General features: G+C 35.8%; 1 protein-coding gene across 1 annotated transcript in view; it reads right to left on the reverse strand.

The window, feature by feature from the left end:
* Positions 1 to 14,611, reverse strand: part of DLG2 (discs large MAGUK scaffold protein 2) — a 1,005,691-nt gene that overhangs the window by 305,874 nt on the left and 685,206 nt on the right. The window contains exon 12 of the mRNA XM_085306235.1: positions 14,303 to 14,472. Coding sequence (XP_085162361.1) covers positions 14,303 to 14,472 — 170 coding nt within the window. The remainder of the gene's footprint in view (positions 1 to 14,302; positions 14,473 to 14,611) is intronic.

Genomic DNA, 14,611 nt, shown 5'->3' on the forward strand with positions numbered 1-14,611 from the left:
AGGGGTTCTAGCACAGGGAATTAACATGGGCTTTCCATCAGCTATTTTTGTTAACAACAATTCCCTCCACAATGCCAAAAGTAGGGTGTAGGTCTCAGTATCTGGGAAGTACGTACACARTGCTCTGAAAAAGTGAAATCCTGCAAGAAAGAATGAATGCACTAGCATCTCATTTTACTCCCAGATTATTTCTCGGCCATCTCTCTATATAGAAATTTTAGACAGCTATTTGGATTAAGAGCTCCATCTCAGTGAGGCCCACAAATGCAGAACCCCAAGCCTACAAGACTGTGCTATTACACATAAAGAAACCCAACTCTGCCCATAACCAGAAGAACATGTTGGTTATGAAGCCAAGATTTAGCATTAAATGATTCAGTGCAGTCTAAAGCAAAGGAGTCATGGCCAGCCTCCAAGTACTGAAAACCTGCTGCGAGACCAGCCTTTGATGAACAACCAGCTCTCCATCTGACCAAATTATTCCTAAGGAGCACAATCCTGGCTTGACTCACAGAGAAGCTGAAAAGTCAGGGAAATCCTAACTAGATGTGAATAAACAAATGCAGTTTGGGACTGCAGATTATCTGTTCCAATATTCATTAGTATTCATAGATATCAAGAGGATTCTTTTCTAAAAATGTTGTATCCCTCCTAGCCATACAGGAAGCAAAAAGACAAAAATCAAAATTACTAAATTACAGTTGAGAACAGGCAAAAGAAAAGTTTGTATTTTGTGTCTGGAAGATACCCTCTTTATCTTGGAGGTGTAGGGTTTAACTAGCCCTATCCTTGYTGTTTGTTTTCATACTGCAGTGAAAAAGAGGAAGTTACAATCACTGAATCCTGTGGCTTGAAGAAACTCAATGGATCATTTATTCCATTATCTTGGTCTGAGGTAGAACCAACTACAGTTACATCAAAGCTAACAAATTGATGTTCGACGCACCCAGAGATCTACAGTTCTGGGGACTTAGTAACCTGTCTGGTAATCTATTACAGCACAGTCCTCATTTGTCCTAAAACTCAGTCCAAGTCTTGCTTATCATAATTTGTCTATTAAGTTTTGTTGCACACAGAGCAAGCTCTTTCTTCAAAGATGTGCCGCAAAGGAAGAAGGTGGTTATCAGGAGCCCATTACCCCCTTTTAAGTATTTCAGATAAATGACTTCAGATCACTCAATCTTTCCTTGTAGGATACAATTTCCAAATCTCTGATCATTTTTACTGCCTTCCCCTGGAGTCCCTCCAACTGCCCCACATCTTTCTTGAAGAGCAAAGCTCAAAGACAGCATTTTCCAGCTAAGCCTTTACCTGTGAAGGATGAAAGGACTGCTCATATGTCCCATAAACTATACTTCAATTTATAAATCCCATTATAGTCTTCAAATGTTTCACCACAGCATGATATTAGGTAAAGGATACTACAGCTAATATAGTCCTATATCATTTTCTGCAGGATTCTTGCCCAAACAGTTTTCCACTGAGCACTATTTATTAGATTAATTGATTATTCCTGTATAAAGTACCTTGCACTTGTTACCACTGAATCACATCTTGGTTTTTTTCAGACTATTTTCAATGTTAAGCCCTCCTAGCACATGGTGTCATCTGAGAAAAATGTGAAAAAGAATTACAAAAGGGAAGCCATATGACATCTAGTGCCTGTTAAGGCAATACTCTTYTGTTTTTTCCAGATGCTTACAAAGAGTTTTCCTATCTGTTCCAGTATTCCTTTGGCATTCTGAAGGCAAGCCTGATGGCTTTATAATCCTCCTGTTCCTCTTGTTCACTTCAGCAAAGACAAGTTAGCTGTTTGCTTTTACAGTTTTTCACCTTCTCCACACAAATTTTCAAAAATAATCACTCTTAACACTCAGATGTCATCAACCAAGACTGAGTAGTCTGGGATCAAGAACACCAGGACCTGCAAGTGTAAAAATATCTAACTTATTTAAGTGCTGCCTGGTCTGTTCCTTCTTTATTTGAGGCTGAGGTCTTGTCCGTCTGTCACTGGTTTTAATCACGATAGGAACCTTATCACAGATGACTTTCCTGTGAAAATGGATGCTAGAAAATTGTTAGGCATTTTTTATATCATAGAATCATGGAATGASTAAGGTTGGAAGGGACCTCTGGAGATCATCTAGTCCAACCTCCCTGCTCAAGCAGGGTCACCTACAGCATGTTAGACAGGGTTGCGTCCAGGCAGGCCTTGAAGATCTCCAGAGAAGGAGACTCCACAACCTCTCTGGGCAACCTGGTCCAGGGCTCCATCACTCTCACAGRGAAGAAATTCCCCCTCACGTTCAGGCACAACTTCCTGYGCTTCARTTTCTGCCCATYGCCTCTTGTCCTGTCACACGGGGCAACCGAAAAGAGTTTGTCCCCGTCCCCTTGACACCCTCCCTTCAGGTACTTGTACACATTGATCAGATCCCCCCTCAGGCTTCTCTTCCCCAGGCTGAAGAGGCCCAGCTCTCGCAGCCCTTCCTCACAGGGCAGGTGCTCCAGCCCTCTGAGCATCTTTGTAGCCCTATGCTGGACTCTCTGCAGTAGCTCCATGTCTCTCTTGCACTGGGGAGCCCAGATATATGTTCCCTATGAAAACGGAAAACACTTATCATGTGGTTACAAACAACCTCTGYGTGGTTACAAAGAACATCTCTAAACTGCAATTACTTTCTCTGCATTGCAGAAGGGATGTTATTTGCTATTCCAGAATTTAGAAGTATCATTATAAAATAATTTGTCAGATATTTTGGCTCTGGCGTTTGATGATTATTAGAAGTTATACATGCTACATACCCAACCTACAGATTATGGATCAGATTCACCTCTGGCCTCTTACACCAACTGAGCTCATTTTTCAGTGAGCTCAGTTCACTGAATGTAAACATGCATGCCTACACCAAAACAACTACAAAATGTTTTGCTGTAATTTTATGCGTGTCTCATGTTTGTTGTGTGGGTAGTTATGTCTTTCTGATCATTTCATAAGATAACCTATACACTGTATTGCATAATAAAAGAAAAAAAAAGAAACAAAAACAAATTAGAAGAAAAAAGATTATTATATCCTGTTTGAAAATATCACTTTCCAAAGTGAAACTTTAGGCATGCTTTAAGGATATTTTTCTTTTAACTTATGCAACACATCTTTTTTTAAAAAATATTTTTTACCATTATATCCTATTTTATAGTTTCTTCAACTCTCTAAGATCTTGCTTTGCAACTGTTTCTTCCCATCAAAGGAAATGATGAAAATTCCTTCTAAAATCCATGAACCTGCTCTTAATCATTYATACAAATCACTGCTGAAAATTTAGGAGCCTACATCCTGGATACTGAATGCAGGGCTATACACTCTCGGAATACTTCAGATATATGAGCTAACGCTTCTGGTTCCGAACCAAGTTTACACMATAGATACACATTGCTTTTTTGAAGTCTCAAAGTTGTCATTTGTCTTAGAAATGAGAAACTAAAGGCAGGAGTATTAAGCTGTATCTTTGCCTTTCTAATATAGTTTTAAAGGCAGACAAAAATGTAGGATGGAACAAGTCACAAGAACTTATTTTATCTTTCAGGTATGCTGAATGCTTCATGTTGAGAGAAAGATATCACCTTGCCATTGTCCCAAGAGGGTAAATTTCTGAATGAAAAGATCTTAAATAAGTGTCTGCAAGGCAAGAAAAACAACCGATATTTTCTCTTGGCTTTATTGCTTCCAGTAAAGAGGAAGAGCTGTCTGAGTGCCAAGAATCACCAGGTTTTTGGCACAGCAAGACTAAACTTTGCTTTTGCAGCGAGCTTGATCTTACTGGGTGTGCAAAGTGGAATACCGCCGATCGCCGCAGAAGACCTCTGCAGCTGCAYGGATCAGCTGTGTGGCTGTGACCGACTGGCACCAGCAGTGTCCGAGTTTTTGTGCACTGCCTGCAAAGCCCTAGAGCCGGGGCATGCCGGTCTCATTTCTTAAAGAYGGCACATCTCAGTTAGGGTCTTGTATTCCCATCTGTGCAAATCACAGTAAATGGCAAAGGAATGCTTTCCATCTAAACTGAAAAAGAAAGCTTTTCTAGAAATATTAATATAACATTAAAAAAAAAGCTGATAATGGAAGAACAGTTCTCCAAAGCTGTTGAGAAAGTGATTTAAAACAGTAACTAGTAAGTTAAAGCTAAACTACCATTGAGAAATTTCTTTCTCTTTGCCAGGTGTTCAGATCTGGTGACCACTTTCTACCTAAAATTCATCTAAAAAGAACCCAAGTTGCAGTCTTTTGTTTTCAGTAAGGTTAACTGCAATTATACCTACCTTCAGAATACTGAATGCAAAACAAGGATGACAAAGCTGCAGAAAGGATTTGGATATAGCATGGGGAACAGTCACACAAATGACTACTTGCAATTAATCACTTTGGCATCTGGCTTCTGACTGAGTGAGCTATTTCTTTCAGATGCTCAGAGATGCTTTAATACGCAGCCTTCCTTTCTGCAGCTAGCAGAAATAGAAGAATAATATTCACAATATAGAATATTTTGAAATAGTCTGCAGAATAATATTTTATAAATGCTGTCACTTGCACCTGTAAAACCTCAGTCAGCCTTGTGAGTCCCCCACTTTCAGAATCTCTAATATCTTCTCAGAAGGCTCAGAAATTCTGACTGTCTGCCTATGCTTAGTGTTATCACAAAAAACAAGACAAGAACACAAGGAAAATGAATAGTTACAGCTCCTAAAGTTATATACATTTAATTAAATACACCTTTAAAGGTGTTTTTCATGGTACTACAGTATTTTGCTGATGCCTGTTGTCTTCCAGACAGCAGATTTCTCAGGAAAGATCCTGGACCTCTAAAATACTATTAAGAAGACAGCAATTACTATGTAGATAATTAACAAAACAATAAAGGATGAAATCACCGCTCTGTAATTTCATCTGGTTAATCTGCCCATTTGGCTTTATATTCAGAAAGGAATGAGGCTCTGCAAAGATGCAACCATAAGGATTTTCAGTTGCAAGTGACAGCTATCATGTCTGTGAATGTATTCCACACAGGATGTTAAAGCCTTAAGACATCTTATGTTGCATCAGGATGTCACATCAGGCTCACCACAGTGGCTGTTACATAATTGTTTATTTATTAAATCAGTGAAAGATCAAGCATAAGTTTTATAGAATGGTTATCTGAGGAATGTAAGCAAAAGAATTTATAGGTGGTGAAAAAAAGGTGGAAAGAACTCTCACTTCCTTGACAATTCTCACTCCCCCACTAAAAAAATAAATAAATTAAAAAAAATGTAGTTTCCTGTTTGCAGAAAGGCTTTTTTCTACACATAGCCCAGTAGTTCAGCAAATGATGCTATTCTCCTTCCTCATCTCTTGATTTATTGCATATCTGAATATAGTGATGAGATAGTGCAGCAGAATGTTAATTATCTGCTGCATCTCCTCCCTTTCTTATGTAGGCCTGATGCAGACAGCAACAGCAAATGTAGTAAAAGGGATCTTTTTTAACTCCCTTTATAACTCTTAAGGAACACTATAGAATGGAGAGGAAATGATGAAAATATTCCCTAACCCAGAAATGTATAGTCTGAAGGAAAAAACTAATACAAAGGCATGTTGTAAAACACAACATTACAAGACTTGTGCAAATTACATCATGTTTGGTAAGAAGAAAAAAAAATAGAACTCGAAAAAGAAGTTTGCCAGGACTAACTGGGAATTTGCATAATGCTTACCACAGATCAAAAGCGAGCTTAACTGTGGAGACAAGTTTGTGGGGTTTTTTTTAAATGATAGAGACAGAAAAGAGAATCATGCATGCAGCAATGAAATCAAAGCTTAAACCCTGCATTTTTCCATTGCTCATAATCAACAAACCCAAGGCAAAAGATAGTTCAAGGAACTTTTCAGCAGTGAACCAGAGATCCATACTTCGCCAGGTAATCCTCTGTAGTAAGCAACTTTGTTTGAAGCATTGGATAAATGCTTCACAAATCTATCCACAAGTATTGGATAAATCAAAGACAGTTTTTTTTTTTTTTGATTTTTTGCTCTGTTGTCATCCACAAGGAAACTGTACAAGCCAGACCTAGAGATGCATCCGTAACTGATCCAACTGCTGAGCACAGAAGATAAAACCACCTTCCCATTGCATTGATAAAGGAAGTGGACAAATAAACAAACAAACAAACAAAAATCTTCCATCCCTCATATTTCCACTGTGAACTTATAGAGTTAAACTGGCTAAGGTGCAAAGAACTATAATATGGGACATTGCAACAAAAGGATTGTCAACTTATGGTAAAGAATGAAAAAGAAAACAAGGTCACTTTGCTGCACGCTCTACATGCTAGTCTATGGCCAGAGATGATGAAATTATCTAAGCAATTGGATAGTAGTATGAAATTTCTACCTAATATAGAGGCAAAGCACAGCAGATTTTCTCCTGTTTTTATTGGAAAAAACAGTAGGTTCCAGCATCCAAGCCTACCTGCACCTCTTTCTTTCCCTGTGCTGCTGCTTTTGCTCAGCTGCAGCCACAGTTCATTAAGATGAATCGTATTCTACTGAAGCTGCCTCATCAGTAAGTATTGCTGAAGCAATTTAGTAATGATCTTAATGCTCAGCGCTATATTTTTATAGCCAGTTCAATTGGCTATTAAAATACAGCACTGCACTTTGAAATTGCTACCGCACCACTTCAGAAATAGTTATCATGATAACTGCAGGGTAGCAGAAAGGACTGTTCATTTCAGTAGAAACCTCACTCTTCATGAATGAAGACTGGAAATGATGCTTAAAATCTACTGAGAGTTTAGATGTTCGTTTTGCATATTAACCCTGGATCCTAAGAACTGTTTGGAAAGTTATTAAGAAATAAATGGTTTCGAGGGAAAGGATGCACATACACACAAATATATACATACACACACACATATATGTATATATTTGTGTATATATGTAAAATATAGATTATATATATAATACAATTTATATTATCATATATATAAAAAATTGCTGTACAGTCCTCCAAGTTCCTTTGTTTATTCCTTTAGTGCAAATGGAAAGTGTCAGGAAAACACAAAAAAGGGAAGCAAAAATCATCACCAAAATGTAAAATTTCAAACAATTGATGTCCTGTAGCTCATAGGATAGAGCTTTTTAAATAATGAGACAGTCAGCCAAAGGGATGGCATTCAAATCAATGCTCCAACTTTATTTTGGTGCTATGGAAAGGCATCACACTATCTGTTGAGTATTTAGCTCCAAACCTGTCTGAATTTGGTCTGACATGACAACACTCAGAYACCACCATATTCCAATATAAAGCTATAGAAAGATCAAATCAAGTGTCCTCCAAATGTAGAAAAATTGTTTAAGTATTAGAACACAGAAAATGCTATGTCTCAGTCATAAAGATCATAAGCATTTCCCAATATTCTACAGAGTATCGCAAGATACCTAAGAACATCACAATGCAGAACAGCATATATATATTTTGAAGTTATATGAGGTACCTGTTAAAGAACTAGAAGAAACATATTTAAGCTTTAACAGTGAAAAAACAGCATGCTTCTCAGCCAGGTAACACAATGTAACAGCAAAATGGGACAGTCTTGAAAAACCTCCACTCTTAAACATGCCTCTTTTCTCCAAGTCACTTAAGTGCAATTGTAACCAACAACATGGCAGGTTTCTCCACTGCAGACCAAAGAARCACTGGTACGCCACTCTAATAATAATAACTCTCGTCTGGTGAAATTATAATACATAAATGTTACTTTTTTTCATATAATGGAAGGAGCCACTCTGCACTCAGAATGGTTTTTAAGAACTGTTTCACATTGTGGTAATTTATACTGATGATATTGCAGGTCTGTAGCGGCCAAAGGCAGATAATATGTTTGACATTTTATTTGTGCCATAAAACAGAATATGATGAGAATACTAGCAGTATGCAGATACTATCACTTAAACTAAAAAATGTGATCCTGAGTCTCTGGAATATGAAGGTGCAGACATAACCTACCATTTTTTCTCCACTAGGCATTAACAGCAGTAATGCGTCAAAATATTTTTTAAAAACAGTAAATACTCTTATAGCACTATCACAGAGCTTTCTAACTTTATGAGTTTCAAGAGTATACCACTTTTATGTGATAAAGTATGCAGATAGTCACATCTTCTTACATTAGACAATCCTAGCCTGCATGGGCTAGGGAAGGCATGTCTTTCAGTGATGTTAACTTATAAATGATGAATCTGAATCTCTATCTTAAAATTGGAAAATTATGTATTAGGGCTTGATAGAGCACTTGCTACTGATAGGATGAAATGCAAGTCCCCTTAAGCAAAGACATTTCACAAAAACTGGTATTTTAGTTTCAATTGTGGCATTTTTCTTTTCATTTCCTTTAGTAAGTGGTAATGAATTACACTAATATGAAGTGAAGAACTTTAATTGGAGTTGAAAATCTAAATAATTGGTTAAATCTACATTCAGAAATGTTTGCTTGCTTCCTCATTTTTCTACAGTTTTCTCTTTAAAGTTGCTCCATTTTGCTCTGCTTTAGATCATGATTCATGAAAAAACTCACAGCACAAGAAGATGATAACATTGAAAAATAGAAGGAAATTCACAGTTTTAACGATCATAAGACTGAAAATTGTCTTTAAAGACTAGAAAGTTTAAGTTAATTCAAACTGTGAAAAACCYATTTTGCTCAAAGCACTTTGGAACCATCTTCATTTTTTTTTCGCATGAAATTAAAAATGTTTTGAAAGTTTCAAGCCATCATAAACTAATTAAAAAAATCTATGAATCTATATAACTTGCACTGCAAATCCCCTCTCCCCATATCCTAAGGTTTGCTAAGCAGTGTTTAGTATCCAATACCAAGAAAATTAGATACTACATATGCCAGTGAAATAGTAGAGGAAATAGCTATATTTATAAAAAAATACATATCATCATCAGTCTGAAGTAAGCATTCATAATCACTTATGAAACAGCAAGATTTGAAAGCTCTCAGTGTTTTCTGAAATTGTGAAAGAAATAATTGGGATTCTTCATTTACAAAAAGATGCCTGTTTCATTTTAAACGGTGTATCAGCTATTACCTGAAATAAAAAGCTAACCTTTGGCTTTGCTTTTAGTAGACAAAAATAGTAAGATTCCTTCTTTKCTCATTCAGAACAACACTTGAAAGATTAAAAAAAACAAAAACAAAAAAAAACTATTCTGCTGTCCTTACACATTTTTAGCAGAGTCAGTTTAACCAGACATTTCAAAAGTATGCTGAATTCCTCTGCGCWTTTTGAATGTATTTCCCAGCTGCCACTACAAGCTGGGATGATAAACAATAGAACACAGATTTTTCCACTAAGACCACTAATCCAAACTAAAACTTGAGTCAATCTTTGTGAAACTTATTTTTTTGTAGACGGTAAGAGAGTAGAGAATGTTTCAGTAACAATTCAAGGCCATCCTGCAGTGAAACTATACCTTACATTTAGGTGAAAACCTCTGCAATTTTGAAAGAGAATTCCACCACTAATCAAAGAGTTTTCTTAGCATAGGAAGAAAAGATCATTATTACTTATAGACTTTATTTGGCATCATCAAGAATAAAGCAAATAGTTACATGCAAAATAAATTTCACACATACTTCATGGTCCCTTCATGSCAGCGCAGCAAACAATGACAAGGAGCCTCTGGAACTGGTTATGCCTATTTAACACTTACATGTTGAATATACATCCTTAGAAAAAAATAAATGAATATTATGCCATTTCAACTGATCATTCATATCTTATTTYGAGTATTTTCTTGACCAGTTCAGGAGCATAGCCCTTGCTGATTATAGAAGAAAACTGAGACAAGGAGGCTAGGCCACCACAGAGACATACGTGGGCTGATTAGTACTCAACAGAAGTGTTAATTTCTAATTTAGAGCCCCAAAACATAGCAGTATCCCAAATGGGTTAAATGARAAGTCAAAAAATGGCCCTAATTATGAGAGGAAGAAAGAGTAGAGAAATAAATACCCCAAGTATCTTTTGTTAGGTGCCCAAAATTGGGTGGGATGTATCTGATCAAAAGYTATCATTGGTTGAATGCACCAACAATGAGAAAAAGACAAGCTTATAGACAAGAAAAGAGAATTTTAGCTGTTACTCTTCCCAGAGTCTTTCCATCYAGAATGCAGTGAATGAAGGATAGCTGTAGCTATCACTTCCAGGTATCAATACAGTTTGAAAACTGTAAGGATAGTTACTCTTGAACAGTCAAAAAGAGTGAAGAAAACTTATCCTATTTCTATTTGATTTTATACTCAAGCCACTAGAATTTCCAGATGGCAGAATCCATATTCTCATATTCAATATAGTCTTCCTTTTTTTGGTGTTTTTAAATCTGCCGTTTCTCCTCTCAAGTTTCCTGGTACTCAGCTGTTCTGCTTCATATAACCCAAGCTTCATTTCTGCAGCTRTGTTTCTTTTAAGATGTCACATTTGCTATAGAATTGAGGTCAGAAGTCTATTTTGTGATCCAATACTGCTATAGTTACTGGAATCAGTATTTTCTGAAATTATTATTTTTTTCTTCTGGTTTATGATATTGGAGCTTATCCACTAAGTATTGTTAGATACAGTATTACACAACCAAGGTTTCTGGTAGTCAGCTTAACAAAGGTAAAATTCTATTTTGCTTGATGATTCTTAAAAATCAAGTTTAACTTCTGTAACTAATCTTACATTAAAGTACACTGTTCAATACTTTTTGTTTTTAATAAAGGGTAAATTTACAGTGTGATAGGGCATCATGATTCCCTGAAAATCTCTGAACAGATGGGGCACAGGGGACACTGTTGCTGAAGTTAGTAATTCAGTCCTCATGCATTATAAAGAGTTTGTTGCAAGGTCTTCTAGAAAGCTAAATCACAAGTTTTACACACACACACACACACACACACACACACACATATATATACATTTTTGAATATGTGCATGTTTGCTCTCCAGGAACAAATACTGTCACACTGTCATGTACACAATCCATTCTCATTATGGTTAGTCTTGCTATATTTCAACATAGAAAAACATATTACTTAAGGATGGGATTTTCAGTAGCACATGTAGCAATTACCTTCAACAGAATGTAGACATCAGCCAATATTTTCAATCGGATGTGGCAAAATGATTTAAATGTCTACATAGCTGCAGTTCTGTTAGAAACCTTGATTTTCTATTACACCACTCACTTGTGTCTTCASTTATCTCTTTGCCCAAGGTCAAGTGGAAAAGTTATATGGTCTTTTATCATACCTAAATTTGGGACATTTTTTTGTAAAGGAACAGGATCACTCTGGGACCTCCATCAGAAAAGCTCAGCCATTTCAGATACTTCATCACTTGCCAGCACACTGCCATGGCCTTGTCCTTCCCATAGGTCCAAATCATTGCTACTGAACTTTTGTTCAAAATAGATCTGCAAAATTAACCTATGTCTTCTACAACGATGGTCGCTAGCTGGAAAAACTAACATCCATTTAAAAAATAATACAAAATAAAAAAATCCTCCAATCCTTTATTGACTCATAGCTTGTAAAAACCCTCGCCCTGATGAAATTAAAAGAATATTTATATGAATAGCCTTGCAAATTTATTTATCTATCTCTTTCAAGTGTTGACAGATATTATCTGTTGTACATACAGAGACAGGGAAGCTAGTGATTTCCAAGTTTACGTAGTACTGTGGAAAACAAGACTTGCTTTCACGTGGAAAATCCTCAGTGCAGTGAGGAAYGAAGTCAGTAATATATTAACAGAGACAGGAAAAGAAGCATTTGAAAAGATATTTGCTACAGTAAGCTTAGCATGGAACAACCTTCTCATCTAAAGACTCATTCACTTTCCTTATTCACTTCTGTAAGCTAATGAGTAAGGAAGGAAAGACTGATGCAGGAACTACAACACTGACTTTCAGGTCCTGCTCCGGACACAAAAATTTGAGAAGTAAAAAAGTGCTACTAAATATCTGTGTGGATTTATAAATACTGTAGTTGTTCCTGCACATTATGGCAATGGTGTGAAGTAACAACTCACAGGCAGATTACCTGAAATATGAATAGATAAGCACCATATGAGTGGCTAGCACTGAAATGTACAGCAAGATTCTTGGGTTATATTTGCAACTTCTACCACAAGTTTTCTATGACTCAAGAATTTTTTTTTCATAGAAGAGTTTGAAATATTCAAAGAAAAACTGCTAAGGAAATGCTAATTAGTATTGATATTAAGATTTTTGATCAATCTATACACTGTTTTATTCATTCTGCTTTTTTCATCTGTAAAACATTGAAAACATACAAGCGAATGTTTTCTAAATGCTTAAATTATAAAGAGAAAAACTTTGTTTTTGCAAAGAACTAGCTCATCAGCTTTCTTTTTGCCCAACCAAGTTTCCAGTTAGCTTATTTCTATAATATTAAAGTTTTAAGAAGATATTCAGTTTAATGAATAAAATTCAACATATAAAAAATTCAAAGCATATAACTGTAGTAAATCTCATGTTCATAAAAATGTAAGTCCAAACTGATGTTTGTAGCACTAAGAAGCAATGTTTCTCTAACTGGTCGTAAAAGGTCCCCTTTTGGTATCCACATTATCAATTATTTTATGATAATTGATAAMTAAATAAGTAAAATAGTTTCAGGCATATAATCGAAATAAACATCTTGCAAAAAACTTATAAATAAGTGATTGCCTCTCATGTCCATTTCCATAATGCAGCAATTGATTTGGTCACACTGGATTTTTTTTTTACTACTTCATCACAATCTGAAAGGATATGTGAATTTTAGTTTCTTTAGCCTTAGGTTACTTAAAATGACTGTCCTATCACACACATGCTTAATTCCAAAGCTTTGAAAACACTGCCGCCTGCATCACCATTCTGATTTCAAGCACATACAAGTCTTATCATAGATGCCTTTCCACTTGAAAGTCAACTCCACATTACAACTGACCACAAGAATCCGGGCTGTTGGGAGTTCACCTTCAGATCTTAYGGTGTCTTATTGTTTATCAAGAGTAGTGGATGATGGTTATATTGCTGTCACAAATAATCACAATATTGCTAAAAAATGTACAGTGCAACAAATACTGAAAACACTGTGCTAGCTTTGGTTGCTACTAATGGATAATATCAATAATTTCAAGTGTTTTATAAACCAATATAATCCATTACTTGTACAAAAACCTTCCTAAAGTACAGTGTAATAGTCACGTGAGATGAGCTGTAAAGATGGAAAAAATACCGATTATTTACTGTAGGTGAAAGAAGTAGAATAATCTCATATGCATAACATTTTTAAAGACATGTAAATTCCTTCATCTCATATATATGTCATTAATTAAACACTTGGCTATGAAATAATTACTATGGAGCCAAAAATCTACTGCCTGTTCTTTCTATCTYCATATATAAAGAAAATATCCATTTTATTTACCTAGAAATTAGTGTTAAAGAAAAATACTGTAGCAAGAAGGAAATTTCAGCCAGGAAAAGCAATACATTAAATTAAAAATAATAATATAGAGACTTTACCACGGCTAAATTTTCACTTTAACAATCTTTTAACAGCTTTTTGTGGGGGCATTTGACAATATATACTTATATTTTCAAAAAGCCCTTTTTTCTGTAACTAGATGTTTCTGCTAACAGCAATAATGCAGATTTAGACTAGCGAAGGCTTCATCCTAGATTTCTGTGTTTTTTTGATGAAGGAAAAAATAAAATTCTTCTATGTATCTACAAAAGTTTATTCTCTGTCTTCTTGTTCCAAATGGTTTCACTGCAGGAGAAATTGCTGACATGAAAGTAGAAAGGAGACGTAGGATAGTCATAAATCCTTTTGAAACAAAAGAAGAATTCAGAAAGACTGTATCCAACAGCATCTTAAAGTAAGGTCATGGTCTTGGTGGAGAAACTTCAGAGGAAGAATGTCTGTCTGTCAGTGTAGTGCATAATATTTCTGCATCTTACATTTGCTTTGGAGGCAATGAACCATCTCTACAGTGAACATCAAACGAAACAAACTACAACTTCCTAATTCCTTTATAAGGAATAATTTTAATTTATAACTAAAAAAATATGCAACCAATTAATTCAATTTCTAACAGCCTAAACTCACTGCGTTTCAGTATTGGCAGGTCAATCAGTTAACAAATGAACAAACAGAGGTCAAACATCAAGTTTAAAATGGATGTCTTCATTTTCATACTTACCTTTGGGTCCTTTGAACAACTTGATCTCTACTACGGTCTCCAGAATAGGTCTCCTTCGGCGAACATACAGTCGAACTATGGAGCCAGCCTCTTTCAGGGCCTCCACTGCTTTGCTATGTGAGACTTCTGACACATCGACCTCATTCACTCGCAAGATACAGTCGTTGACCCTACAAGAAAGGCAAAGAATCACACCTAGTAAATGCTTCAGCTGTTATTTTGGACTCCAGTTTCATCAGAAGTGCTGTTAAACAAAAAAACACTTCACTACAAAGTTTGTCAGACAAATTCAATGCAATATGCTTCATC

Source organism: Rhea americana, unplaced genomic scaffold (assembly GCF_003343005.1).
Source record: "Rhea americana isolate MKP2758 unplaced genomic scaffold, rheAme1 scaffold_235, whole genome shotgun sequence".
Classification (NCBI taxonomy): Eukaryota; Metazoa; Chordata; class Aves; order Rheiformes; family Rheidae; genus Rhea; species Rhea americana.